The 27,481-nt window shown below is 40.0% G+C and overlaps 1 protein-coding gene across 7 annotated transcripts; it reads right to left on the bottom strand.

Moving 5' to 3' along the window:
* Positions 1-458: 458 nt before the first annotated feature.
* prom1b (prominin 1 b) lies at positions 459-27,481 on the bottom strand. Of its 7 annotated transcripts, XM_040146855.1 has the most exons (27): positions 26,859-27,481; positions 18,470-18,531; positions 17,858-17,884; positions 17,529-17,734; positions 15,157-15,277; positions 14,974-15,037; positions 14,742-14,831; positions 13,737-13,954; positions 13,542-13,616; positions 12,732-12,795; positions 12,181-12,340; positions 11,491-11,643; positions 10,551-10,674; positions 10,265-10,368; positions 9,971-10,055; positions 9,577-9,723; positions 8,930-9,001; positions 8,005-8,097; positions 7,268-7,321; positions 7,067-7,147; positions 6,248-6,316; positions 5,684-5,773; positions 2,920-3,035; positions 2,298-2,363; positions 1,982-2,080; positions 701-735; positions 459-580 (listed from the first exon to the last, which is right to left on the bottom strand). In XM_040146855.1, exons 1-25 carry the CDS (start codon positions 27,127-27,129, stop codon positions 2,011-2,013), a joined length of 2,682 nt encoding a protein of 893 aa, XP_040002789.1. In that variant the 5' UTR covers positions 27,130-27,481; the 3' UTR covers positions 459-580; positions 701-735; positions 1,982-2,010. The 7 variants fall into 7 exon arrangements, with proteins under 7 accessions (XP_040002789.1, XP_040002792.1, XP_040002790.1 ...); XM_040146858.1 differs by lacking the exon at positions 2,298-2,363; XM_040146856.1 differs by lacking the exon at positions 17,858-17,884.

Here is a 27,481-nt window from a genome sequence, read left to right as displayed (position 1 = left end):
TATACATACAGATATGAGAGTGGCATCTTCCCATCAAACTCTTGGCAACAAAGCGAAGAAGCGCATTTCCCAAAATGTAAAACTATGTCTTGAAAATCTACCTGGTCAGTGCACACTTGTAGAGCCAAAATGATGCAAGAAGAAAGAAGAAAAGACCTACTGCTACAAAAAAAACCTACTTACATCTTATAAAACAAACATTAACAAAAATATATAAAACTTTCAAGAGTTTTGAAAGTGTAAAAAATGTACACTTGTGTCACCAAGTTAAAACAGATCATTTAAGTATAAATTCATTCTCTATATGTAAAACTAATTCTGGAGGAAAAACGTTCTGACATTTGATAAAGTACAATATGAAACGCTAGGACGACTGCTGTGGTGCTGCTGTGACTGGATGCTGGTCTGCATGAAATAAACTACACTTGGCTGGTATTAGAGATCCTTGTCAAATGGCTTGAGGGGGTAACTGGGGGTGGGGGACACCCTCACCACGCATTTCCTGATTGTTGTCATTCTTCCCTTTTGTCCTTGGAAGTGTTACAAGATCTGAATAGGAAAGCTGGAAAGTCCAGTGACCCTGGGAAAGAGAGAAACCATGTCAGAAACAACCTGGAATCTGTATCCTACAGTGGGTTTTTTTTTTTTTTTACTATTCTTGAGTGATGATGAGAAAAAGAATAAACAAAGGAAAACTTACCTCAAGTTAAAGCTCAGTTCCAGTTCTCTTGTCCACTGAAGAAAAAGAGAGAGTAAAATCAGCTCTGGGTTCATCAACAGCTTTATCCCCCCACGCTTAAGACCCAGAGCATATTTCTAGAAGAGTCAATGTGTTAGTTTGAGTCAAAGGCAAATAAACACTCAGTAGTATGAGACCCTTTTTGAACCTAAAGACCGTCTCCGCTCACATTCCGGCCTTTAATATGAATCAAGACTGTGACGGGCAGAGCAAACACAAATTCCAGATGCAAATAAATCTGTGCTACATCCGCGACATAATTGTTATTGGTTAAGCGAATGATGCATTTTGGTCACAAAACATCATACCAGACCATTTAAAACGTCACTGACCAAAGCATGCAAATAGCTGCAAGGATTAAGTGTGCAAATATACTGTAAACTATCTGTGCAGAAATGAACTTTGGTGTGAAAAGCTACAGATCTACATGGAGGTCAAAGTAGAAAAAAAAAAAAGATTCATTTCATGGCCACAATGTTCTACATCAAAGGCACAAGATGGTATCATTTATACAAGATAGAGCCTCCATTTCAATACTCTTTCGTGCACAATTAAATCTTTTTTAAATCATTTACTAAAAATCATGGATAATCGGATATTCAAACAAGAAGGAATGTTGAGGAATAACTGATGGGATCAGCTGCTAAAATTTGTGTCAGCCTTCATCTTAATAAAATAAACTAAAATGAAGGTGTAGTTCTGTATTTATGATATCTTAGTGAGCATATTTTATGTTTCTTTATAAGCTCAATTTGCAACACAACTTCATTTTTTTTTTTTTTTTTTTTTTTTTTTTTTTTTAAACGGCACACACAGCAACATGCACACAACACACACAAGTTAACACTGCAAACACCACAAAATGATTGTTTTCCCTACAGGACGTCGCCTTCATGCCGAACAAATCCGAGGACGGACATGAAAAATGGTCAAATCTTCGCAGACGGCGTCAGATGGATATGGGGCCTTGAGGTTAAATCGTGCTCACCGTGGGTAATTTCTCCACGTTGAGTCCAGCTAATTGAATGGGCATTGGCACTTAAAAGAAACAACAGTGATGGATGAACGTTGAAGAAGAGGAAGGGATGAAACTCGGATATGAAAAGAGTGGAGAGATGGTGAAACGTCTGCCACAGTCTCCTGGGTAAAGTCAGACTGGTGACGATTGAATGGCTGGTGGTTGTTAGATGGTTAATTCAGGTGGACCTGGATTAGTGGGTTGCTATAACTGATAATCAATACCTCTTCAATGGGGAGAAGGTTCCTGTGGGTCACCAGTCGGGTTGGCTCGGGGGAGCAGAGGCCCGAGGGAACCAAGTCAGAGTGTCGTAATAGGGGGAGCTACACGTATACACACACACACGCACACACGCACACGCGCACACACAAACACATGCATACATAAACATTGAGAATCCTTTATAAATTTAATATTTGTGGAAAAATCTCTTGTAGCACATTTAGTTCTGCAGACTCTCAATCATACAGACAAAGATATCCCTCCACCAATTAACACCTCAGCATGCAAGCGAGCAGAGCTGGTGGGCACGACTCGTACCTGACAACAGGGAGGTTTCCATGGATATTGCACACTTGTTCCTCATGATTACCTGTATTACCCAAACTGCAACAAAAGAGCGAGGGAGGACAGGTGAGAAAGAAATTGGGAAGACCCTGGTGAAAGCAACAAGGATGGCGGGATCCTCGGAAAGCGTCACTCACGGCGGAAATAGAGTCGATAGCGAGCAAGCGACGTGAGGCGTGACGAGGAAACAAGAATCCGTGCAAAGACAATCGAGATCATGCTCGTGATTTCTGATGAAAAGAGTGAGAAGAAGGAATAGATCCAAGACTGAGGTATCCCATACCGAAACAAAAAGAGTGGGCATATGGAAGAGGACGAAAGGACGCACGAATAGCAGACAAACATCAAAGTGCAACAAGCCACGGGTAGGAGGAGCTGGAGAGAGAGGAAATGACAGGACGGAAAAATATGAAGAATCAAAGGCCATGAAACGGAAATAAAGACAGAGGGAAAGAGAGAGGAGAAGGATTCATTAATTTTGTTTTGATCCAGAACAGAGATGATTTAGAAATCTAGGAGTAAAACTAAGGAATGGTTTGTCTTTGGCTGTACTGTGTGTGTGTACAAAACGTGCATGTGTGTTGTCTGGACTCACTCTTCAAAGACGTCCTCCGTGTCCATCCTTCTGTAATACTTGGCCAGTTTGACGGAGAAGATGATGCTGGGGATCAGGAGGATACAGCAGCCTCCCAGACCAAACCAGAAAGTGTTCTGAAAAACAAATTCACTCGTAATTTTTCACATTTTTATCAAGCTCCCCTTGGAAATCAACCAACCTCTTCAAAACAGACGTTTAGTGATAAATTGATTGTTAAATCAGGGAAAAAATGCTAAATATTTAAATATTTGCTTAAAAGTGTATAGATTTGCTACTTTTATCTTTTGCACATCACTGTAAATGGAATATATTTGAGTTGTGGACTTTTGTTCAGACAACAATTTGAAGAAAACATCTTTGGAATTATTTACCAAGATTGCATAGATTATATAGACTAAACGAGGTCTGCTACTAACAATTATTCTTGTTATCAATTTATCTGTCAATTATTCTACATGCTGGTAAGTGCTTTTGACTCTAAAATATCAGAAAATAGTTTTACAAAAATGCATCATAATTTCCTAGAGCTGGAGGTGACATATTCAATATTTCTTTGTTTTGTCCAACCAACAGCCCTAAACCCAAAGATATCTAGTTTAATATCATATATGACAAATAAATCCAATTTGACAAGCTGGAACCAGCAAATGTTTGGCATTTTTGCTTAAAAAATAATCAAATAGTTGCCAATTACTTTTCAGTCAAATGACTAATGGATCAATCGACAAGTCGTTTCAGTTGTAAACTAAATAATGAACAAAAAAAAAAAACCCTATACAGTGAAATAGTTATAGTTGCAGCCCTAAAGAATGTTCCTGCTACTTTTCACATAAAGACACATGCACAAGGACACACAAGACATGTACACATTAGGAGGCACCAATAGTATAAAACGTGGGGCACAACATATAAAATACAAACGCATTCAGCACATGTACGTGTACGGCGGCTGCGGGCGCTGCTGGAGCACGGATATATAAATTCTTTGTTTATATTGCTCACAGTCTGCGGCGTATTTGACCTCTCATTAAACTCTCTCACAAGCTCACACTCATGACATATACGTGATAAGTAAATATAAAACTTTACAACTCCTCGGGGCTGCGGGTAAAAACAGTGGAGAAACTCTGCGCATGTAAGACCCCGCCCTGCCTCAAAACAAACTCTGTCCCATCTCAGTGTGTGCGGAGACTTGAGGACGTACTGTTCTCGTGCGTGTGGTCGCAAAAACCCGGAGCGCCCTCAAACCGTCAAAGAGCCGTTGATATTTGGAACGGCTAATTTTATTATTATTCTTCGTGACAAAAATGAATCGCATTTTTAAAGGCGGGTAAAGGTGCCTGAAAACTCACAAAGCGTGCGTCAAAAGTGGCGAAAATGTACATGTTTCATGGGTCTTTTGCATGGGTGTGGCAAAATTGGCTCGATAGCGCCTCTTAAAAAATGTCCACGAAGCCGCACTCACGTTGCGTTTCACCTACACGTACGATATGCGTTAGCCACACGCTAAGACTTACAAAAAAAAAAAAGCCTCTCGGAGCCATACTCTAAAATCAACAGGAAGTCAGCCATTTTGAATTTACTCTGGTCAGTTTAATATAAAGACCTTCAGGATGGTAAATTGCGAAACTTTTGAGTTTTTTCGTAGAACGGCGTGTCTGTGGCGGCGTGGCGAACTTGGATGTTTCACCATGAAACAGGGAGTTGTTGTAACCTAAATATATATATTGTCCTTGATGATGCTCCACGTTTTATGCGAGTCCTGGCCTGAAGACATTTACAGCCCAATACTGAATCATGGTAACACCACCACCCACTGGCCAAAGGAAATTATAGGCCTTTACTTTTACAAACGACTCTTAGCAGGTTAACCAGATCTACCTCATATGTTGCCAGCAATGTATTAAGACCACGATGATGCTACATCGTGAAGCTTTTGAGATTTCATCAAATGACATTGTTGTGGCGATGCGGTGAATGTGCAGGCTCGCTGTAGAACAGGAGAGCTGTTGTAACTCAACACCACAGGGTCAGATCTTTCTCAGATTTCAAGTTTTTGATTAGGCTCTGGGCCCGAAGACATCTAAACGACAAATTTGAGCCATAGCGCCACTTACTGGGAAAAGGAAATTACAGTTTCATACTTTGACATACTCCTCCTAGCAGGAAACCAAATCCACCTCAAATTTAGTCAGAAAAGTCTTAAGACCTTGATGATGCTCAAAAGTGGCGCTCTGGAGTTTTCATCAAACGCCGGCGCTGTGGAGACGCATTACTCGCCATGAAACAGGAAGCCATTTCTGAGGGGCTTGGGATGCTTGAAAACTGACGAAATTTGGCAAAACGTGAATTTTGTTGTTTGATATGGGCCTTGGGCTTAGGGTGTGGCAAGAGGGCTCGATAGCGTCCCCTACAAATTTCAAAGGAGGAACCCTCGCACTATGTTTCACCTAGACGTACAAAATCTGTTAGGCACATGTAACATCCCAAGCCAGCAGCCCCGACCTGCACAATTGTGTGGGGGCCCAGTCAGTACGAGGCCCGATCAACGCAGCTTTTAGTTGAAATACAGATCCACGTACACGTACTGTACAGCTGTGAAATGAATCACTACACCTCAGTAGCGTGCCAGCCACACAAACACACACACACACACACACACACACACACACACACACACACACACACACACACACACACACACACACACACACACACACACACACACACACACATAACCACAATGTCCTGGTGTCCTTACCACTGAATCGACTATGAAGCTACATGCTACGATCTCCATGCTGTCCACAATGTTACTGATGGGTTTACACTGGGCCACCTCTGCAGTCAACTGTAGGGAAAAATACACACATCCACACACACATACATTACATAAAAAACCATTATATAAATTACAGTGTGGGTATGAATGACATCAAAATGTGAAACAAGAACTTGCTGTGCATGAAATTTTGTGGACATTTCAGTTCCTACTGGCTGATCTCTCGATTTATCTTCAAGTTAAATCGAAGTGGCTTCTTGGACTGTTAAAAATTCTGGTTACAATCAGGATTTATCTCCCAAAGCCCCTGTAATTTACTGAAACCTAAACAATCTGTTTAACTCCTCAATGACTGAACAGGCCCATTAGAGTGGGCAGAGTTGTATTGTTCATTTAACGTGATTAACTGCACTGATGAACGCGTTTCCTTTGAGTTTCAAAGTGCAGTTTGCACACTTTTCCTATGCTGACACTGTCTCAACTGAAAAGTGACCCAGGCCGTGACCTTCACAAAAAAAACAGAGATATTGGGAGAATACTCACAGAGTTTTTAACCCATTCTGTGTATTGTTTGAAGTATCCCACCAGGTTCTGTATGTAGCCCTTTGTTTCCTATAAAGCAACAGAGAAGAAAAGGTTAGGAAATGTGACTGCAGTATGATTAGGGTTAAAGGATCGGTTCAGAATTGTTCAAGTTTGCCCTAAAACAATATTCTGGTGCCTGAATTAACGCTGAAATGTGTTTTTCATGCTGTACTCATTCCTCCTATTCATACTGGCCATCAAGAGATCAATGTAAGTGATGGGGAACAAAATACAGTCCTTGTTCCACACAAAAAATATTCTAATTCAATATTACGATGTTTATCAGAAGCCAGCTAGAGTTTTCACCAGTCACTGTTAGAATAATCAAGGTAAATAATTTCCAAAGTTACTCTCACACAAAGAGGGAAATTTATACTAAAGAGACGGTAAATTTGGATGATACCCACTTGATTTAACTTAGACTGCTGAAGCCTCAGATTATCTTCAGATAAACTTTACAAAAAATGAGGACTATGGATATTGTCCCCGTCTCTTGCATATTGGAAGTACGTTTTGAAAGTAAATTTGTCGCAACAAATGCGACAAGTAACACAATCTCAAGAAAATCTCAAGAAAGATACTCTTTGCACATATTGCTCTGTCACCACTGCATCAATACACTGCACAAACTTGTAAATAATTTAAATGTAATTTGAAAAAAGTTTACAAAACAGAGTTAAAACTGGTTACCTTTAAAAAAACTCCACATTACCAGGTCATATGTGCAGCGCTGTATAAAGCATAGCGTAGCGTTTTATCTGTCATAAAGTCTTGTACCTGCTTCACCACATGAGAGGCATTATGAGTGATGAGGTATTCTGCTGCATCAATGGCACTCAGGATATTAGTGACCTTGACCTGAGAGAGAGAGAAAAACTCATTTGAGCTGGATGTGTATGTGTGTCAATTAAGCACGTAATTGTGTTTAATATGCTGTTATGTATTAACAACATTGTTTTTGTCAGTGTGTTTACTCACCGGCAGGTCGTTGGACGTCCTCTGCAGCTGTTTGATACTCTGGCTCAGGGTACTCTGTGGGAGAAGACAAAAACACAAACTGTGACCAAACAAAACAAGAGCACGTTCAAGTGTCTGCATGCTCATTTGCAAATACTCCGTCACATCGCGCCACTGCTGTCACAACACGGACCACGTTGCTACGGACAGTGTAAACACAGACAGACAACACAGTCACCGTGCTGTGCATCAACGGTGGCTTACCCGCGCTCTGACATATTTCTGTCACCAGTTTATGAAAGAAAAGGAGAAAAAAGGAGGAACATTGAGGGGCTGGGCGAATAAAGAAACACTTTTATAACTTGTATGTCTTTTACTAATAGTGAAATAAAAAGTATGTTTCAGTGTTGTTTGTTTGGACCATTCTGATAGTCTGTTGAATTTTCAATGTAATTCTAATGATATGTATTTTGCAGTTATTTTTTTTTCGTGCAAATAAGAAATGATGTACTTTTTTGTTATCACTATCATTTTCTGTTATTATCACTGTCAGCCGATTATGCCGGTTATGTGGTGAACAAACAACGATTAGTACATTTTGCACAACTAAATCAATGAAATAATTCTCTTAGTGTGCGGTGGAATTTTCCAATCCAGTATACTGATACTGATTTATTGCGCATATGCATTAAGTGTAGGTTTTTGATTGTGTGTGGCATTGGTATTGTTTGTGTTTGTGTTGTGGGAGAGGTGATTACCATCGCTTGCTCCATGGGCACCACCTGTTCTCTGTGAATCTGTCTGATACTGCTGGCATGTCCTTTCAGTGCGTTCTCCAGCGCACCGCGTGGCTGTAAACAAACAAACACAAACTTTAAGAGTTGAGGATACATGACTGTATTCCTACAAAACCTACAATACAGTCTTTACGTTCATTAGGTAATGGATATTAACTCAGTGAATTATTATTCTTTCCTTCCTTACAAATACTTATGAACACTAATCCCTCTGTACTATGTTCCATGTGCCCTTAAATGGCACAGTTCCTATACTATGCATTTATGCCATAAACGTGAGAGCGTTCAGGGTGAATGGGCAGTTTGTTCAGCCTGATCAGTGAGCATGAAGCAAAATCATTTTCCAGAGAGGCTGTCTGACTATATAAATGGACTTGTTGGTTTTAGAATATTTTATACGGCATCCCTACAGTCTTCAGCATGTCTATCAATATTATACAAACACGTTTATCCCAAAGCTTGAAAACAAGCAACATAGACTCATTGTTAACTCGTACAACATACGACAGTTGAACGTAGAAGATTTGTTTTAGGCCTGTGATGAGCACCAGAGTTGTTTAGCAGTTGTCCCGGAGATATTCAGCCAAACAATTTTAAAGCCTGAAATCAAACAGACTCCCGTAGTTCCCAGTGTCACTTACAAAAACTCACAAGGTCTCATCAGATATTAAAACTTTCCGTCAAGCTGCTCTATGTAGTGACTGGCTTAACTGTTTCTGGTTGTCCTCTTATCACTCAATTAAATCAAAACAGTGCATACATATATTTCTTCCAAGTTCAAAAACAAAAACCTGTTACCATCTCTCATTTGATTTTGGCTCTGGACGATAATAATAGCTGTGATGCTGCTGTTGTAACTAGTTGGTACAGTAATGACGCGACTCACCAGTTGGTCAGCCTGGCCCTCCAGGTCAGTAGAGAAGGACAGGAGATCCACGAGAGTGACTCCCTTATTTACCTAGAACAAGACATTCATTCATTCATGAAGCAGGATTAATGTCCTTGTGCTGTTTATCTTTCAGTTTTAAAATCATTTTCTGCTTAGTTTTACTTAGGCTTCAGTCTGGATTTAGTGTAGTTATGCAAGTTATAGTCTCATTGGATGCTTTTTAAAGGTTTAATGACAAAAGTTAAGAAAAAGGTAGACTGTGTCATTTAGTTGCAGATACTCACTTTTATGGTATTTTTGTCCTTAGTTTAAGTTTATTATAATTACCTTGACACTGAGGATTGATAGATACACGCAAAATCAATTAACTGAGGCCTCACACAAAAACGCACACTTGTTTTTTTTCTCTGGTGAGGGCAGATTCAGATTAATCTTCTGGACGTTTCTCCTGACATTGCCTTACCTAACTGTAATTCAAACCGTAACCCAATCCCCAAACTAAGTCCTACCTTTACATAAATGGTTAACATTGTGGGGACCAGCTTTTGTCTCCACATGGGAGATGAGTCCCCAAAATGTGCGACTTTAGCGCCCTTAATTGCGTTACAATACAATTGCACACACACACGCACACACACACAAACCTGCACCAGGTATGCCTCATAGTCAATCTGTCCAATTCCAGAGTTGGCAAAGTTCATGAGGTTGTCTCTGCCGACCTGCTCCAGCAGTGTGATGTCCTGCAGGTCGACCTGCACACTCTCAAACACTTTGGCCACATCCCTGTTGTACTGTGGCGAAACACACAAACAAACTCACAAGTTACCACGCTGACAATAATCTTGCTCCAATAAGAAATCAACAATTCCCACACAGTAAACTGACAATTACCAATTACCAGGGAGATGACAGGAAACAAGGGCAGAGAGAGATGGGGAATAAGACCTAACAAAGGTCCCCAAACCGGGAGTCAAAACGGGGACACTGCGGTCCATGGTCGGCACCCTTAACCACTCTTCAACCCGATCGCCCACTTACCACAGTTCTGTTGAGGAAGGAGTTGATGTTGAACATGGTCTCCAGCTGTAGAGCGTGATACAGACCGTTGTTCTCATAGCACTCCCTAAAAGACAGATAAAGCATGATAACACTCTGAATCTCCTTATCTTCAGTAAGTGTAAGAGTAGACCTCAGTATTTTCATAAAAAGCTAAATAAATATAATAAATGAATTTGAAAAGAAACAATGGGCTCTTTTTAAAAAATCTGTTCAAATAAAAAAAATAATTAAGCCCTATGTACAGTACGCGTGTATCAGCTGTTAGCATTTTACCTGTACATGCTTCCCAAGGTCAGGTCAATGTTAGGATTCTGAAACAGCATCCCAGGAAGGAAGTTCTTCTTAGAGGGATGAACCAGGAATGGTGTGTCTATAATCTACACGCACAAACACGCATGCACACACACACACACACACACACACACATTCATCAGCACAGAGCTGCAGTGTTGTCTGATAGTGACACTATCCTGCTCAGAAAAACACTCTCTTCAAGATAATCACAGGGAGAGGCAGAAAAGAAGACGTTTCAGGGGGGAAGAGCGTTTGTATTCAATACCTTGAATAGCTGTCGGTTAGCCAGAGGTTCACACATCAGCTTCTCCACGTTGCCACCAACAACAAACAAGGTGGTCACGATGCCCATCAGCACCCAGGCAAAGAGAAAAGAGAAGCCCACCCCACTGAAAGAGCAAGAGACAGAGTGTGGGAGACATATACACATAGAAACATCAGTTATCTTATATTCTGTTTCCTGCCTTCCATCATCTATTACAACATTTTGCTTAATTTCTTCCCTTTTGTTTTATGTTCTTCCCTCAGCCTGATTAGACGATGTTCGGGCTCCAATTTGAAGTTCACTTTTCTGTAACTGGTGAGCTAAAAAAGTACCTGCTAAGGATCATTTTTTTACTGGCAAACTGCATTATTCAGCAGGGAAAAGGCTGCAAAAATTGTGGGACATGAGGATGTATATAGCTGAACTTCAGCCACATTTTATTTATTTAGTCCTTCCTATCAATTGACTAAAATGAGTCAGTAACAAGACTACTGCATCTGAGGTGATAGTCATTGATCTATAGATATTACTCTAGTCTGTAGAGAGATGAAACAAATGTTCAACACCTGCTTTTTGTCAATTGCAATTGGCTTCTGAGAGTTCAAAGTTTTACCAAACAATTAAAATGTTACAGTCTCTGTAAGTTATTAGTTACACTTACTTTTTTTCTATAAACACATATTTTACCACCTGTTACCTTGTAGATTTGACAAACTTTCTACTCAGTCCTTGTCACTAACTGTCCTATATTTCCCTCTATTTTATCTATTTAAATGTGTGTATGTATGCTACATCAATAAACCTCTCTCACAGCAAACTGTGCCTTTTGACTTTTCATAGCAGGAAAAACAGAGGTGTATCTTAACGAAAATGTCAAGCCATGAGAAAAAAAACACTCTCCCTTCATATTCAGTGTTGGACTGTTCGCTTGGTAACTTACGCCATTAGCAGGTTGCCGCCGGTGTTTGATAGACATCCTCGGGTTGTAGGTGTAGCTTGCTTGTCGTAACCACATGTACCGCACAGCAGTCCGAGGAGGTTGAAGGCCATGACCAAGACAACCATGCAAAGCACCGCCACACAGCTGACCCACCTGCGGCACAGACACACTATTGATTCATAGGAATTTCCCGGAGTTTTACCCTAACCATGACCTTGTCATAATGCTAACCTTAAACCTGAAATAACCAATTTTTTTTGGCCACTTGGGGACAGCGGAAGCAATTTGTGAACATTACACTGACATATCATCACCGTTGTTAGCAAACAGATGCTTATTTACACATCCATCAGTTCACATTATCATTCTGCTGGAGTCATGTTTCTGGCCACCTGATGAATGTAAGTCCAATATTCACTGTCCTCTAGCTCTGTTTTTGGTCAAGGGGGGCTGCAGATTCAAGTGATAATTCTCTGTATGTTCATCACTACAAGCAACCCCGTTCACACTGTCAAATTGTTTTCACATTGTCATTTGATAGATTGTTGATATAAAAACTATCAATCATAGCTGCTTTAAGCCTAAAACCAACTTTTTTTGGGAGCCAAATTGTTGCTCCCATAATGTGACAGATTTTTGTTTTCACTATCTGATTGATATGTGTACACAGACAAACACATAAGCACAAACCTGTAGAAATCCATTTGGTCAATGTGTGGGTAAAAGGATTCAATTTTCTTCTGTTCCTGACTTAGGAAAATGGTGAAATTGGCCAGAGAGGCTTCCACGGGAAACATCTTGGAGTAGCTGTTGATCTCTGTGCTAATCTTATCCAGCATGCCTTTTACTCCTACACACATACAAACAAAGAGACAAACACAAAATCAGAAAGGTACACAAATTTATGCATTTTTTTTCTGTATCAATTAGAAGGTCTGTCCCGTCAGAGCTGACAAAATTGACTGGGGGGGGGGGGGGTCCTAACAGAAAGTGAAAAGGGATAAAACAGGACTTACGAGGAAGAGCTGTGGTTTCATCATCCACAAATATGCAGGTGAAGGTAAGAGAAAATATAAAAGTGAAAATACTAATGTCAGACTTAATCCCATCACTTATGTAAAGAGGAGGGGAAAACAGTTTACTTTGTTTTAGGTAAATTAAATATACACACGCACGCACGCACGCACGCACGCACGCACGCACACACACATATACATATATACATATATACACTTAAGTACCTGAGACAATGTTTTTAGTTTGCTCTTTAACCAGTCTTGGCGTGTCATTAAAGGATGAATAACCCTGGAAGCGGAAAGAAAGCAAGAAAAAGATGTATAAGTATATTTTTTGAACAGGTGATAATGTTTTTGTTATCTTGACTCTGCCTAAATTATGATTGGATGTCAATATGCAGATTACTACTGGAGCTGGTCGGCTTGTTAACAACAGTAGGCATTTCCCAGGTCAAAGAAAGGAATGTCATGGACGGGCATCAATCATTTTTAAAAATTAATTTTTGTGATGGAACGCTTGTATTAATGAAGACTCAGCTGATGTGATGTTTCCAAAGTAACCACTACAGGGGTGATCCCTTAAACTGTCAATTGATGTGCATGTGGTTCAAGTATTTTTTAATATATTATGCATGTACTTTAGCCTGTGTGCTCAAGTCTTTGTATGTTTTATGTTTTACCTGGCTGTAAGAGAAATCTCCCCTTGGGGACAATAAAGTGAAGTTGAAGTTGCTACTACTAGGCTAACAGGGGGAGGACAAATCAGTGGACCTTTCAACTTAATGGGGCATTTTTTTCTTAAAATTGTAGTCATGCTCTACAGATTGCATTTACAGCCTGGATGAGATCTGATCTTAATGCGAGATGATCGGATTGCATTCCGATTCACATGCTTTCTGCATACATACATTCACACCTACCATCGACATATGTTTTTTTCCTTATGCAGATAAGTTATCCAGTTACAAATTGCATTCTAATGCCAGGTGCCAAATGGGTGATGAGGAGCGTCGTAAACAGGAGATGGAGACTAACCTTTTGTACAATGTTGCTGAGATCTGTTCTTAGGACTGTATTGACATTAGCCAAGGCATGATTGACATCTGGGAGCTGAAAGGCAGAGGATGAAAAAGTGAGAAGATGAGCAAATATGGATACATTGCTGCAAATTAAAATGCTTATTTCCATTAATTTTTTGGTTTTTATTCCCAATTTATTGTTCCTTGGTACCCTTGAGAAGTCTGCGTTGACACCCAGCTGGGACAGCGTGGACCGGATGGTGTTGCAGGTGTGAGACACGGCTCCGTTGGTGCAGGCGGGGTCGGACAGGGTGTTGGACAGAGAGGCCCGTTCCCCCGACAGACTGGCCTGAAGTTTGCCTGTCCCCTCTTGAAGCACCTCCAAGGAGGAGCTGACGTTCTCCAGGGCCTCTTTGGTCTCCCGCATGGCTACAAACATCAGAGGAAAGATGGAACTGAAACAAAATTTTGCAATTTTTTTGTACAAAAAAACTACACTTTTTCCAGAATAATCCATAACAGTGTGTTTTTTGTATTGTCAAATGACTGAGGCTCACATACTTCATGTAAACACAACACAGAACTATCAATATTATTACAATAAGACTGATTACACTGACCACAGGTCAACAATCCAGAGAGGAAAACCACAGCAAAAGACAAGACGAAACAGTGGAATCTACTAACACAAAGTCACAAGCACTGCACCACTGAATCCAAAACATCAGCTCTGATTACCTTTGATGGCATTCTCAACTTTTGCTTTAGATAAAGGGAAATGTGAGAGGATCGAAGGGGAAAAAGAAAATTAAAAAATGGCTAGCATATGTCCCTAAGAGACACATCAGGATTCTGTAGTAAACCCATGAAAAAAGGAGGCTGCATGTAAAAGACAACCATTAGCAACTGTAAACCGTTGCCTAATAAGTGACACAACAATTTGCAAAATTCATAATTAGACTGGGAATTTTACAATTGTATCACAATTAGAGTGTGCTTGAGAATTGCAGTTAATTGTAACGTTTAAAATTATATGTTTATTATTGTGTCTTTGAAATAGAGCAACGGAGTTTGTTTGATCTGTTTAGAAGTTCCAAAAAGTGTAGTAAGGTAGTTTTTCAGCTTATGAACCTTCGTATTGCATCGTGATACTATGTCTCAGGTGTGTGAGCTTAACAGGAGGTCATACTGAGCGCTAATACAGAGAGTGTGTTACCTCCTGCCATACGCAGGGCAGTGTCCAGTGATGGAACCACCTCTTTCTCCAGCTGACTGTGGATCCTCCCACCCAGCAGCGGTCCAATGTCTGTCAGGAGACACAGAAAGATCAGAGGGTTTTATGAAAACAGTACAGATATACATTGCTTTGTAAACACAGGGAGCCACGGGCAAACAAAGTGAGAGACATTAGACAAATACTATATGTAAACAGTCTGGGTTCAGCTTACTGTCGAGGTCTGACAGGACTTTGTTCTTTGCTGTGGTGTACTGGGCTGTCAGGTATTCAATTTGCTGCCACAGAAAAAGCACAGTAAAATTAGAGCAGTACTAAAAATTCAAACTTGAATGTGTGTGTGTTTTTGTCTCATGCGTGTGTGTGTGTGTGTATGTATGTGTGTGTCCGTGCATACCGCTGGTGTGTTGTTAGCAAATGTCCTCAGGTCTCTCATGTTGGTATTGATGAACCGGCGAGTGCTCTTGATCTGGGTGCTGATATTATGGTTCGCAGCGTAGGCAATAAGTACTCCCAAACTGAAACGCACAGGCACACACAGGCACGCAGGCAGGATCAGTTAAGTATCATAATGACCATTATTCAACAGCAGAGGGCAGCATGGCTATATAAAGACAGATTTCTGCTGTGACGGCCTCAAAAGTCACTCACGGAGGATTCACCAGGGTCTAATAGAGTCAAATAATCGGCCTGCACAGTCAGCTGAACCAGAGTCACATTTGTCAGCCATGTTTGGAGTAGTCTGTGTATTTATTTATTTATTATTTATCACATAGATATCTTAAAATGTGGATTTTGAAAGAAGAAGAAAGGCTTCAAATGCGACCGCCAACAGCTTTCTCTCCCTATGTACGTCTCTGCTTGTCCTTTCAGAACTGATGGTGATGAAAGGAATGAACAGGAATATTATAAGCCAAGAAGTGTAATCTGACAGAAGGGTTTTGATCCAGGCACACCTGTCTTTGTTTTCAGCTGGGTATACTGTATATACTGTAAGAATAATGGATAATGCTGTGACATGCTGTCATTCACTGAAACGGGTTGCTGAAGCTTTTGTATTAATTATTATGGTGACATTTTGGCTGAATATTATTCCTGCACTTGGAAAAATTAGGTCAAGAATCCTACTATTGTCTTTTAAGGTGTTAAATGTACCTGCCAGATCCCTGAGACCTTTTATGCTGCAAGCCCTTAAGCAAAGACTTGACCTATTAACTAGACTTTTTTGTTTTTCACCAACACCGGCTGAGATAGAAAGACAAAAACTACCAGAGAGAGAAACTGAGAAAATGAGAGAGAAAATCTGATGAATGACAGCGTAGAAAAGAATCACAATGTCAAATCCTGACCAGATAATATCTCCACATCTTCAAATGGCCAGTAGGTGCTTTAGATGTGCTTATGTGCATTGTGTGTGCGTGAGTATGCACGTTTGTGACGTGAAAGCACTCATTCAGACAGAGAGGCCTCTCACAGACAGCCAAGTGATATCAGTAACACCTAGCTGTCCTGCACATTTCAGATCATATTTCTGACTGTGCACCTGTCTCCTCCGCAGAGCAGGGACACTGCACGCGTGTCCCAGTCTTTATGTGCTGGTGCGTGTGTGTATGTGTGTGTGTGTGTGTGTGTGTGTGTGTGTGTGTGTGTGTGTGTGTGTGTGTGTGTGTGTGTGTGTGTACGTGTGTGTGTGTGTGTGTGTGTGTGTCTCTGTGTTTATATGTTGTGTATTAAAAACATGTATTAAAACACTTAAATATGCATAAACAGTGATTCAAAAATATGTGTACATCACTTTGCAACACTAAAACATCAATAATCAAACATCAAATATGAAAATATTTTTATGACATCTGTACAATGTTTTCTATTCTATTAAGTAATAATGAAATTTTGATTATTTTTACTTAGGTTAACAGTTCAAATAAATGAAAATGTGACAATGTACGGTATGTCACGTTGTATGTACATAGATAATACATAGTATTCCAGTTCTTAACTGTGTTTGTATATTTGGTCAAAATTTCATATCTTATGTTGTTCAGATTTCATATTCAGGTTATAACCATTTTAATTGCAGTGATGCCAAGTTTCCAACCTTTTATTACTTATTTTGACAACTTGAAAACACTACAATCCAGTTTAAATATACTTATAATTCCCCTTTACCTTTTTTTGTACTTTATGGAACATATTTGCTGGTGTGATTAAAGGAACTTTTGCTGTTGTAGTTACAAGTTTCTTAAGTTTTGGGACCATGACGTTTAGACCAGGATGGAGACGGTTAAAGTGTTGGTTAGATGTACAGTAATATATGCGTCAGTTATATGTTTTATCTTTAAAGGTTTCTGGGTGGAAAGTGGATTACTTCAGAAGAAGTAACTCACCTCTCATAAAAATGTATTGCACAGACAATTGTAGTGACTGACTTCTTAGTCAGTAGATCTCAGTGTATTTAGAATGGATTTTGTTTCGTTGAATGTTAGGATGGGTTAAAGTTCAGAACACATAGTGTACAGTGTCAGTATCATACTTCCCCCTTCTGCTGTATATCTGAAAATACAGTATGTATGCCAAGATATTTATTTATGTATTTCCTTTTAGCTTTTGAAGCAGAATGAGGCCACTGCAGATACAGTAGATGTAACTGGTGTTTCACACTTTCTAACCACTCATCAGAATGCAGTAGTCGCAGACGCACAAAGTGAGGGCAGAATCGCACCATCATAGCGATGATGAACAATATGATGAAGATAAGAGAAGACTCACATGATGAAGATGGACGTAGCGATGAGCGAGGCGGTGTAGAAGCCCCTCTGACAGTCGGCGTTCTTCCTCTGTCTCTGGTGCATCTCCCCTCCGCAGTTCTCACAGCATCGACACACACAGAAAAACGTGCCTATGATGGGAGTGAGGACCACGAACACAATACCGATGGTCGCACATATGAGGAATCCAGCCTCATAGTAGATCCACTGGAAGGGGACAGGACTCATTCAATCATTATTTCACTCTTTGGCCCTCACAGAGTCATTTTTGCAAGTGAGTGAAAATTGCAGTTAAAGCGAAAATTTAGAACAGTGTTATGAGGGGTTTACCTGTAGCAACAGGACGACGTTTTCTGGCTATAACACCATGGTGCGTGCGCGCCCGTGTGCAGAAACACAAACGCGTGTGCACACACACACACACAAACATTCACACAAAAAGCCGTGGCAAGAGGAAAATAAAGACAAACAAAACAAGGTCAGTGTGACAGCCAAGAGATTAGGAGACGGAAGAATCCCAGTTTCTAAAGAGGGATGTGAAGGTGACATCAAGACATGGAAAAAGGTAAAATTAGCAAATTAAATTCAAACAAAAATCTCAAAAGAGTCTTCTCAGAATTATTCAGCGATATGATCACCTAGTGATTCTTACTGTCATGTGTCTTAAGTATAGTATTTAAGTGGTTTATTACTTTGAAATGAGGATTGTGATTATCATTTTCTTTGACACACACCATACGGCTTTAAAATGTCTAAAATGGAATTTCTAGAACTCTGGAAAGGTGCATTTTTTTAATTTGCAAGAACGCAATCTTTCAAAGGTGTTAAATTATAGGCTTAACTTTAAATATCAATAATATGTTAATACGTCAGCATTAGATGGGTACAGTATTATAACACTACACTTTAATTAATCTTAATCATCACTTAAATCAAATGTACCTTTCTCCATTCCTCTATTTTGATTCCCCCCATGTTTTGCTGAATGACTTGAACAATCAGATCTGAAAAAAAAAAAAAAAAAAAGAATATATAAGACACAATGCTGCAAATTAATAATCCATTGTGCAACAATGTTTTACAGTCAGTACGGCTACATGTAGGAGACGAAACAACCAGATTTATAGACAATCAAATAAACTTCCGGTTTAACATACGACAAGCTACGCTGGAGTGAAGATATCCTTTCATCCCTTCGCAAGCAGACAACACAGATTATGTGGAATCGTTTTTAATTTCAGAGGAAAGCATTGTGACTGTATTTCTTCGTATATCTAACAGCTGTGTGCGGACGCCAACGAGCGCCGAAGTTCAGTCCAGCTGTCTGTGTGTTTATATAGGTCAGCCAGCAGTAAGCCTACCTTGATGGGGACTCACCCGGACTGTTACTCAGCAGGTAAAGAACACTTGCATGCATGCACACAAATCCAAACTCATACATGCTACGTGTACAGTATGTACATTTGTAAAATTTGAAAACATGTATAGTAAAAAATAAAACTATTACATACAAATGGATGTGTTTAAGTCTACAGCTGAAAGAAACAACATATATTATGCAACATATTTATGTGAACAGATACATACAAATACAGAGCACTGAGTACTAGTTGTCTGAAGCTACATGGACAGTAAAGAAAATTATTTCCAGTGTTTGTTATTAATTAGTCAGGCCTCTCACATGTAACCAAAAGGAACAGGAAGTTGCTGGAATGGGCAGACAACAAAATGTCACGACTTCTTTTTTCTTTTCAGAATGTAATATTGTCACATAGCGAGTCTTCTCAGACTGAGACAGTAGGTGCCGCTGCACATGACAAGCAGATGGAGGCCAGTTTAGCATGTAAACGCTGACACAGCTGTCACACACACACACACACACACACACACACACACACACACACACGCACACACACGCACACACACACACACACACGCACTCAGTGTCCGGTTCTGCTGTCTGCATGCACAACTGCTGACCTCAGGTGAGGAGAGAAAACACATGAAGACAAAACATATTGTAACTACATCTGTTTGTAACCTTCTGAAGTGAAGCACTATTGATGTCTATACTGCGTATACTAAACTTTTATTTATCCTCACTCTCTCCTCTCACATTTGCTGTAGGACTGCAACTAACGATTATTTCCCATTACTGATTAATCAATAATTTTGTCTATAAAATGTCACACAATAGTAAAAAATTTTACAAGGTGGCATCTTTCCATGATTTCTTGGGAATTCGCATTACAATGCAAATTTTCACATTTGAGAAGCTATAATCGGAGATTTTTTAGCATTTGAAACAAGTCCTGAAACAAATTGATTGTCAAAATAGTTGCAGATTAAATTTCGACAGTTTTTTCACCTAAATGATTGATCAACTAATTGTTTCAGCTTTAATTTCCTCTCTATCCTAACTACTATCAAAACAAAGGCAAAAATGCCCCCAAAATACTTAATTTATCTAAATTTTTTACTGAATTTTTGGCAAAACTGTGAGAGCCTTTCTGGTAAGTAAGAGGAACTGTGATTCCGAGTATCATTTGTGAGCATAAGGATAATCCTCTCAACACTATCCTCTTGTCGTGGTGGGAGATGACTGCCTTACTTTTCTTTGATCATTGCGTCTGTATGTGACTGTTAATAAAGTGGGTTCGACTGGAGAAGATCTCAGACTGTCATGTAGGGTGAAGACATCTCTGTTAACTCTCCAGATGCAGCATATGAGCACATCTGATACCACCTGCTGCTGCTCAGCTACTTAGTTAGCATTAGCCACTGAGGGGAGTTAAGCTTAGAGAGCTTAGTTCAGTGACCCAGTATAAGAGGTATCTACAGCAAACAAAAGGAGGAAGGAAGGATAAACAACCATCAGAATTAGATCTGAAAGGATGAACAGACCACTGTCCAACATGAACTTGTGTAGAGAACAACAGTCAGGGAGAGCAACCGATTGATTTACTGAAATATACAGACTCTCTCTATAGAAAATGTGATATTTTCTTGTTTTTTTGTGTTTGTTCTTAAGAGTCTTTTGTGATAAAGCTACTTTTCATGTATCACTGATTGTTACTGATCATTTTGTGTGTCTCTTGACTCTTTCATAATCAAGGGCCTTTAAAAAAAAAAAAAAAACCCAGTTGGACCTAGTCATTCAAACAAAGTGGAGCAAACATTGGATTCACAACTAAACATACACGCTCAAAGGGCCACACATGCCACTGTAGGACTAAAAACAATAGCAGCAAACCATTAAACACTGCTGCTAGTTCGCTGCTGTGATTTATACTGTAAGCCAGAACCTACAACCCTCTTACCGTAATGTGTAAATATAGGCTAGCACAATCCTCTACGCTGACCTGCTCTGAGAGATTACTGGAAGGTGTGGACTGCAAGGCCTTATCTATCCTGACAACCATCTCTGCTGCTTTCTCCATGAAAGGCCTCAAAAGAATAGTAAAGTAACATTCTCAGTCCCACCTACACAAAACACAGCAGGCTGAAACCAACATTTGCATGACTGCATCCAGCCCCTGACATGGCCAGGTGGGGGTTTTAGACGTGTGTTTGCAAACCTGATCGCCTTTATGGTGCAACTACAGAAAAACTTAAAGCACATTTTAACTTGAAGTTGACTGTCAAAATGCTTACTTTTGATGAGATGGATTTTGTTTGTATAGGTACAATGCTGCATTTGAAATGATTGAAGATTTTATATAGAAAGTGACAACAATTATATGAGTGATGATGAGAGTTAACACACCATGTTGGGAAGTCTCTCCAGCTCCCTGGACAGTGAACACGTTGAACTCCCTTTGGATGAAGCAAGTTCAATTATAGGAAAAAAGATTCAATGATTTAAAGGTGTGACCATGTTTGGGTACCATGCTAGTTTGAGTATTTTTTAAGACCTAGAGTGGTAGAACTACCCACCCTTTCATAAGAGTATAAAAATTTGAATTTAACATAAATATTTGGAATTTGAAAAATTTTCTATTTATACATTATGTGACCCATTGGGGGTGGGAGGGGTGTATATGAATGGACAAGTTTAATATTGAGGTGACAAAGTGAGATTGTGGCTCAAAAACTCAAAAGAGCCAGGGTCACTCCCTCTTTAGCACAGTTTTTACTACAAACAACGCCACAACGTTAATAGGAGATGAAGCTGAGGGCTGCAGTTCAAACAGTTATGAAGCGCTTATGTTACTTTAAGGCTCTAAGCACTGTATATATTTTCATGGCAGCAGGAGCTAAAGAAAGTTACACAGCCCGCTGTTAGCTGGAGCAAAACAACTAAGAGGATTATGGGGAATGCCTTTTTTTCCCTTTGGCAGTAGACTCTTAATATGAAGTTATATCTAAGATCACATAAAGAGAGAAAGGGGATCTAGCGGTTATATTGATACAACTGATTGAGCATTTAGTGTATAAAATATCATAATCATGATCATCATCATAATTTCCCAGAGCTCAAGTTACCATATTTATACTGCTTGTTCATTTTGACCAACAGCTCCAAACCAAAATATATTCAGTTTACGATCATAGAAGACTAAGAGAACCAGCAAATATTAGACATATAGACATATAATAGACAGCCAAAGTATAAGTCATCCAGTCTGCCATCTTGAGTGAAAAACACTGAAAGCTCCTAGCTTGCAAAAAGTAATTTTTTTTGGACTGATACACATAAACAGGATTGCATAAATAGGATTAGATGAATGTAATGGTGTCTGCAGTGTAAGATGGAGATATGCAAGTTCTACAGTAAAGTCTCTGGGGAGTAATTCCACCCTTGTCTTACACATGCTTTTCTTAAATATCCTTATCAGACAACTAATTTGGGTTTCTCTTGAGTGTGATCTGATTTAAGACACTTGCTTTTTGACAAACAGCTTGTCTGCTTCCAATCACAGTAATTAAGGCAAACAGACAAATACCAGGACTATGACCCACTTTCATTGTGTGTATGTATGTGTGTGTGTGTGTGTGTGTGTGTGTGTGTGTGTGTGTGTGTGTGTGTGTGTGTGTGTGTGAGTGTGTGTGTGTGTGAGACAATGCCATCTGTAGCCGTGGTAGCAGCACAGTGGTAGCATGGCCCTGTGGATGCTAATCCTCTAATCTACCCTGTGTGTCCCGTCGCTCACTCACTCACTCACCCAGAGGGATAAGAAGAAACAGACTCCTCACACAGTGAAAGAGCCCAAAATGTGTCTACACCCTAAATTCAACCTTCACACAGATTTGTAACGAGGAATGAGTAAGTCAGGAGGAAGGAAGTTAAACCAGTGCCGGTCAAAAACCAGTGATGCCCCATTGCGCAGCAGCTCTCAAGTTTTTCATCATCTGTTGCCGCTTTGATGCAAGTAGCTCTACTGGAAACCTGAAAAATGAATAAACGTTAATAATAACATGGACTTGAGGAGATTTTGCCACGGACAGCAATTTGTGCCACATTACTAAACCATTGATTTTATGAGACCGATCAACCTCAGAGAGAATCCGATTGGTCTGACAGGGATCTACCCTTCCTCACTCTCCCTCACATCGACTTGCATTTCTCCACCCTCACCTCAACTCAGCCGTAGCCCTAAACCCAACCTGTCACCTCCCCAACAGCTCACAATAACCTAACTCAAGCTCTAACCACATGGACAACGGTGTTACAGGAAACACGATTTGACAGGGCAACAGAATTTAATGCAAGACCAGTACATACATATACACATTTTCTAAAAGTGTACTGAAATGAGATGAGCACTTACAGTGCACCAGCCTTTATCTGTTTCTGCTTAACTGGAGAAGCAACTTCTGCTGGGTGTTGTTAGGTAATAAAAGTAAATCACACTTAAAGAGAAATACTGAAAAAAAAAAAAGATCGAATCACTGTTTTATTTATATTTAAAAGCAAGTAAAGATTGCATTGTGCATCATACATTCATAGGCGCACAGATAAATCTTAATTGATATATTAATTTATTAATGGTATTGAATCTCGATTTTTGTAGAAATTTGTATGATAGAAATAATCTGTCTACATATTTCAAGAAATTAAACTAATGTTATAAAACTATTTTAAGTTTTACTTTAGCAAACCTGGCCACATGTTACAAACATAATACAAATATTACATACTTAACTTCCATTTCAGCGTAAATGAGTGTAGAATTGTGTAGTATTACTATATGTGTACAGTAGTGGTCACATAAATGCTGTTTCAATGTGTAAAGATCTCTCCATAAAAGATAGAGCAATGAGTTTGAACAATTACAGCAGTGTACTTTACTTTTCAGTTTACTTTCATGTTTTATTAAGGGGTAATTTTTCAACCTAACCAGCACAATATGGTCCCCCCCCCCCCTTTTTTTTTTGCCGTCTTTCATTTTCACCATTTAATTCTAGAGTCATCAACCTGCAAACAGATCAACAAAACTATGGGAAACAGCATCCAAGAAATTACTATTGTCCATAACTCATACAGAATATGCCTATGCTTGGCCATCATCTTAATAAAGAACTGATTTGAATGAAACAATTAAATGTTGCTAATAATTAAACAAATGAATATTCTTTTCATTAGGCAACACTAACATAGTCATATCCAGGAGTTACTATATAAAAACCACTCTGATCCTGTAGTTTGATGATACATTTCTGAACAGTGCTGTTATCCTATAAAGCAAAAAGAAAGATCATTAATGATCATTAAAGCACATGTGCCACATACAGAGTAAAGAGAAACATCACATAACAAAATGTGACTGTGGGTAATTTTTTGTAAAACTTGCACAACTTCTTGTCCAAAGCTGTTATGATTTGCATAATGAGAAATATTGCAGTAAGAAATAAAACTCAACTTTACAAATAGTTCATATCTCCATCTCTTTGTGTCAAAGACTCCATATATGAAGACATATTGTACATATCAAGCACCTATTTCAAAGCTCAAAGCAATTTCAGCTTTCTAAGTAAATACTGATTTAACTCTTTCAGGGCTTTGGAGTAACATGCAAAAATTCTTAAATTCACAGAAATCTCTTTCAGGTTTCTGGATGCACAGGGTACGGTTTTATACAGAAGACACTTATGTTCCTAAGTCATTTAGGTATTCACGCCGATGGCTTTAAAGGCTTTTCTAGACTCTGTCGCTGTCACCTAAAAACTGCCTCATTATTTATTTAGGGCTCAGGGGAAGCTGACAGTCGGTAAAATGATCAGCCGAACCTGCCAAACCTCACGCCTCAAGTGGCCGCAGTCATAAACAGTGCGATAACAGGCTCTCGAGGTGTGCGCGCGTTCGATGTGTGTGAACAACATGCGTGTTGTGACACGCGTAGGACCCATGATGGGGGAATGGGCGACATGACATCCAGGTGGTCTCTACCTGTGCGTGTGTGGGACGGTGAATCATACTGGACAGTACCTGACAGTAGCAGCATATGGTCCAGTGGATTAAAGTATTACGCAGTGATGCAGGTGACTGAGAAAGCCTCCTCTAATCGCTGACCTGCTAATTGATTACCCTGCCAGTGGCCCTAACTCTGGACACCCAAATGGCAGCAACTTAAAACCTTCAATCCTATTGCACTGTGTCATCCTCCAACGTGACCACTCATATTTGTATATACAGCACACAAACAAACCCGCTTTGAGTTGGGAGTAGCTCTACATATCCATCACTGGGTTACTGTACTACACCATGGGGGGTCAAGAGAGCGACATTCGATGTGTTTGTATTGATCATGTCACAGACCCGATCAACTTAAAATCGCCACAATAATGTTACAGCATGGGCCCAGAGAGGATCACTTAGGAGCTATGACAGCTACTGATCCCAGTAATCTGCTCATAACGTTGGTTTATGGAGTCAACAAGCTCACGTCATCAATGCGTGCACTCACTCCGTGCACATGCTGTTTTGACCCAGTAGGATTTCAACTGAGGGCCGCCACATGGGGAGTGTTTTTTGGATGTCCTGCATTGAGTCATCCATGCTATGGTACAGATTCACTCTCGGAAACGGAATACAGATACATGTGCAGATCATTCCTGCCAATGTAGTCTCTTTGAGGTTTTGAGTGTCTTTTGGACTATGTTGTTTAGTTCATGATGTACAACAGGTCGGTCGGATTCTGTTACGCTAAAGAGTCAGCTATAGGCCAATAGTACCTTCATGGCTTGTGACGCCTTAAAAAAAAAAAGTCTACTTGTGACCACTCAACACAGTTCCAAAGAGTTACGTTTCCTTCTCAGACTCACTGATCACTAATAATATTGTTACCCCCTCACTTTTATCTGGGTATCCTTTGGAAATACTGACAGGTGGGGGTCTTAAAACAGACCTATACGCTACTGATCATCAGTATCTGCTATCACAAATGTCAAAACAGACACTGATATCGTGCGCCACTATCATATCACCTCAATTAAATCCACTGTTATCAACTTCTAATCCTACTGGGGTTTTTTTTGTTCTTTTTAAATCACAGCTCCTATTGCCAGTCTAATCCAGTCCAAACTGTAAAACAGATCATACATACTGCGATCCATTTTCTTTTTTTCTATGCATGTCATTTCATCAACATCATATACTATAACACTCATGCATCTTTCTCTGCATTCTTTACATAGTACCACAGTCACATAAAATCACCTTAATGCAGTTTTTTTTCTCATTGATTGTAATTCCCCACATTTGTACTTTGCAGCACCATTTATTCTAATTGTATATTATATGTTCTCTACTTTTACATTATTGTAATATTTATGTCTCATTTATTTTACTACACATATAAGCTAAGTACTGTACGTACTACGTTTGCATTTATTTTACAATATATATTAAGCATGTGTGGCACAGAACTTTTTTCAGGATTAATTAGGCTCTGTCTCATTTTATCTTATTTTTCCAATACCTTCTTTGTGACCGTATCTAAATTCTTTGGGGTCACAATTTGGCAAAACAATCCAAAATATAGTATGTGGCCATGATAAAAAAAAAAAAATTAAATAAAATCATTTGCAAAAAAGCTGCATTTCAGGTCTTTCAATCTGATGGGTCAGAATTGGGTGCAACACCTGTTTGAGTCAGATGCAAACATACACAAAGTTAAATTAGCCTAAACTCTAATTCAATAGGCATTTGAGTGATGTGTTTATCCATATAACAGTTGGTATTCAGTAGAGATACAAAAGCCCTGATAATATTCCTGTTTCCCTCATCATGTGAGAGGAATCATGGGAATAAGAAACAGAACCAGAGCTGAAGGATGGAGAAGAAAGAGCAGGAATTGGGAGGAGGGGGTGGGGGCGTTAATAATCTCACCTTTTGGGAAGGAGTTCGGTTGAACAACGTAGAGAAAAGCATGGACCATGTGGAAGAGGATCCCTATTGCCCCTGGCTCATAATACGCGTGGGTGTCATAAACCGCCGCCGGTACAAACCCAAAATCCAAGGGCTCCACCGGCGGAGGCGACCGCTGTCGCCGGGAGTCCGCCTGGACCCGAGCCGGGGCTCTTGCCCTCTCGTCCGCTTGCTGCTCGCCGCTCGTGGCCCCCCAGCAGAGCAGCAGGACGAGCCACCACGTCCACAGCATGGCTCAGAAAAGTCCAGCTTCGACCGAAAACAGAAGAAAAACCGATAAAAGAATGGTCGCGCTACAGTCTAGCGGGGAGAAGGGCTTTTGACGTGAGAGGACACCTGTCCCTCTCGGTGTCTTATCCCCTCGTCTCAGAAACAACCGCCTGGGGCAAAACTTTGAGACTAAACATCCGAGGACTCTAGCGGCCGTTAGCTCCTGGTTTCTCGGTGCGGACTCATCGTCACAGACATCTTCCCGGTGCTCTTCGACGACTCAGCGGACCAACGGCCGGTGATGTGCCCGTTCTCCCGGTGTCCTCGCCCTCACCGGCTGCCTGCTGCGACCCGCCTAAGCTCTCGTGCACGTC

The sequence above is a fragment of the Xiphias gladius genome, chromosome 15 (genome assembly GCF_016859285.1).
Source record: "Xiphias gladius isolate SHS-SW01 ecotype Sanya breed wild chromosome 15, ASM1685928v1, whole genome shotgun sequence".
NCBI lineage: Eukaryota > Metazoa > Chordata > Actinopteri > Istiophoriformes > Xiphiidae > Xiphias > Xiphias gladius.
The sequence above is the reverse complement of the archived record's forward strand: the minus strand, read 5'-3'. Positions and strand labels throughout refer to the sequence as shown.

Coding starts and splice junctions, on each gene's coding strand:
- prom1b (XM_040146855.1), bottom strand. CDS start 27,129: ATGCTGTGGACGTGGTGGCTCGTCCTGCTGCTCTGCTGGGGGGCCACG. Junction 15,278..17,528: donor GCTACGTCCATCTTCATCAT/GTGAGTCTTCTC, acceptor TGTGCGTTTCAG/TTTGGGAGTACTTATTGCCT. Junction 6,317..7,066: donor CCTCTCATGTGGTGAAGCAG/GTACAAGACTTT, acceptor GTTGCTTTATAG/GAAACAAAGGGCTACATACA.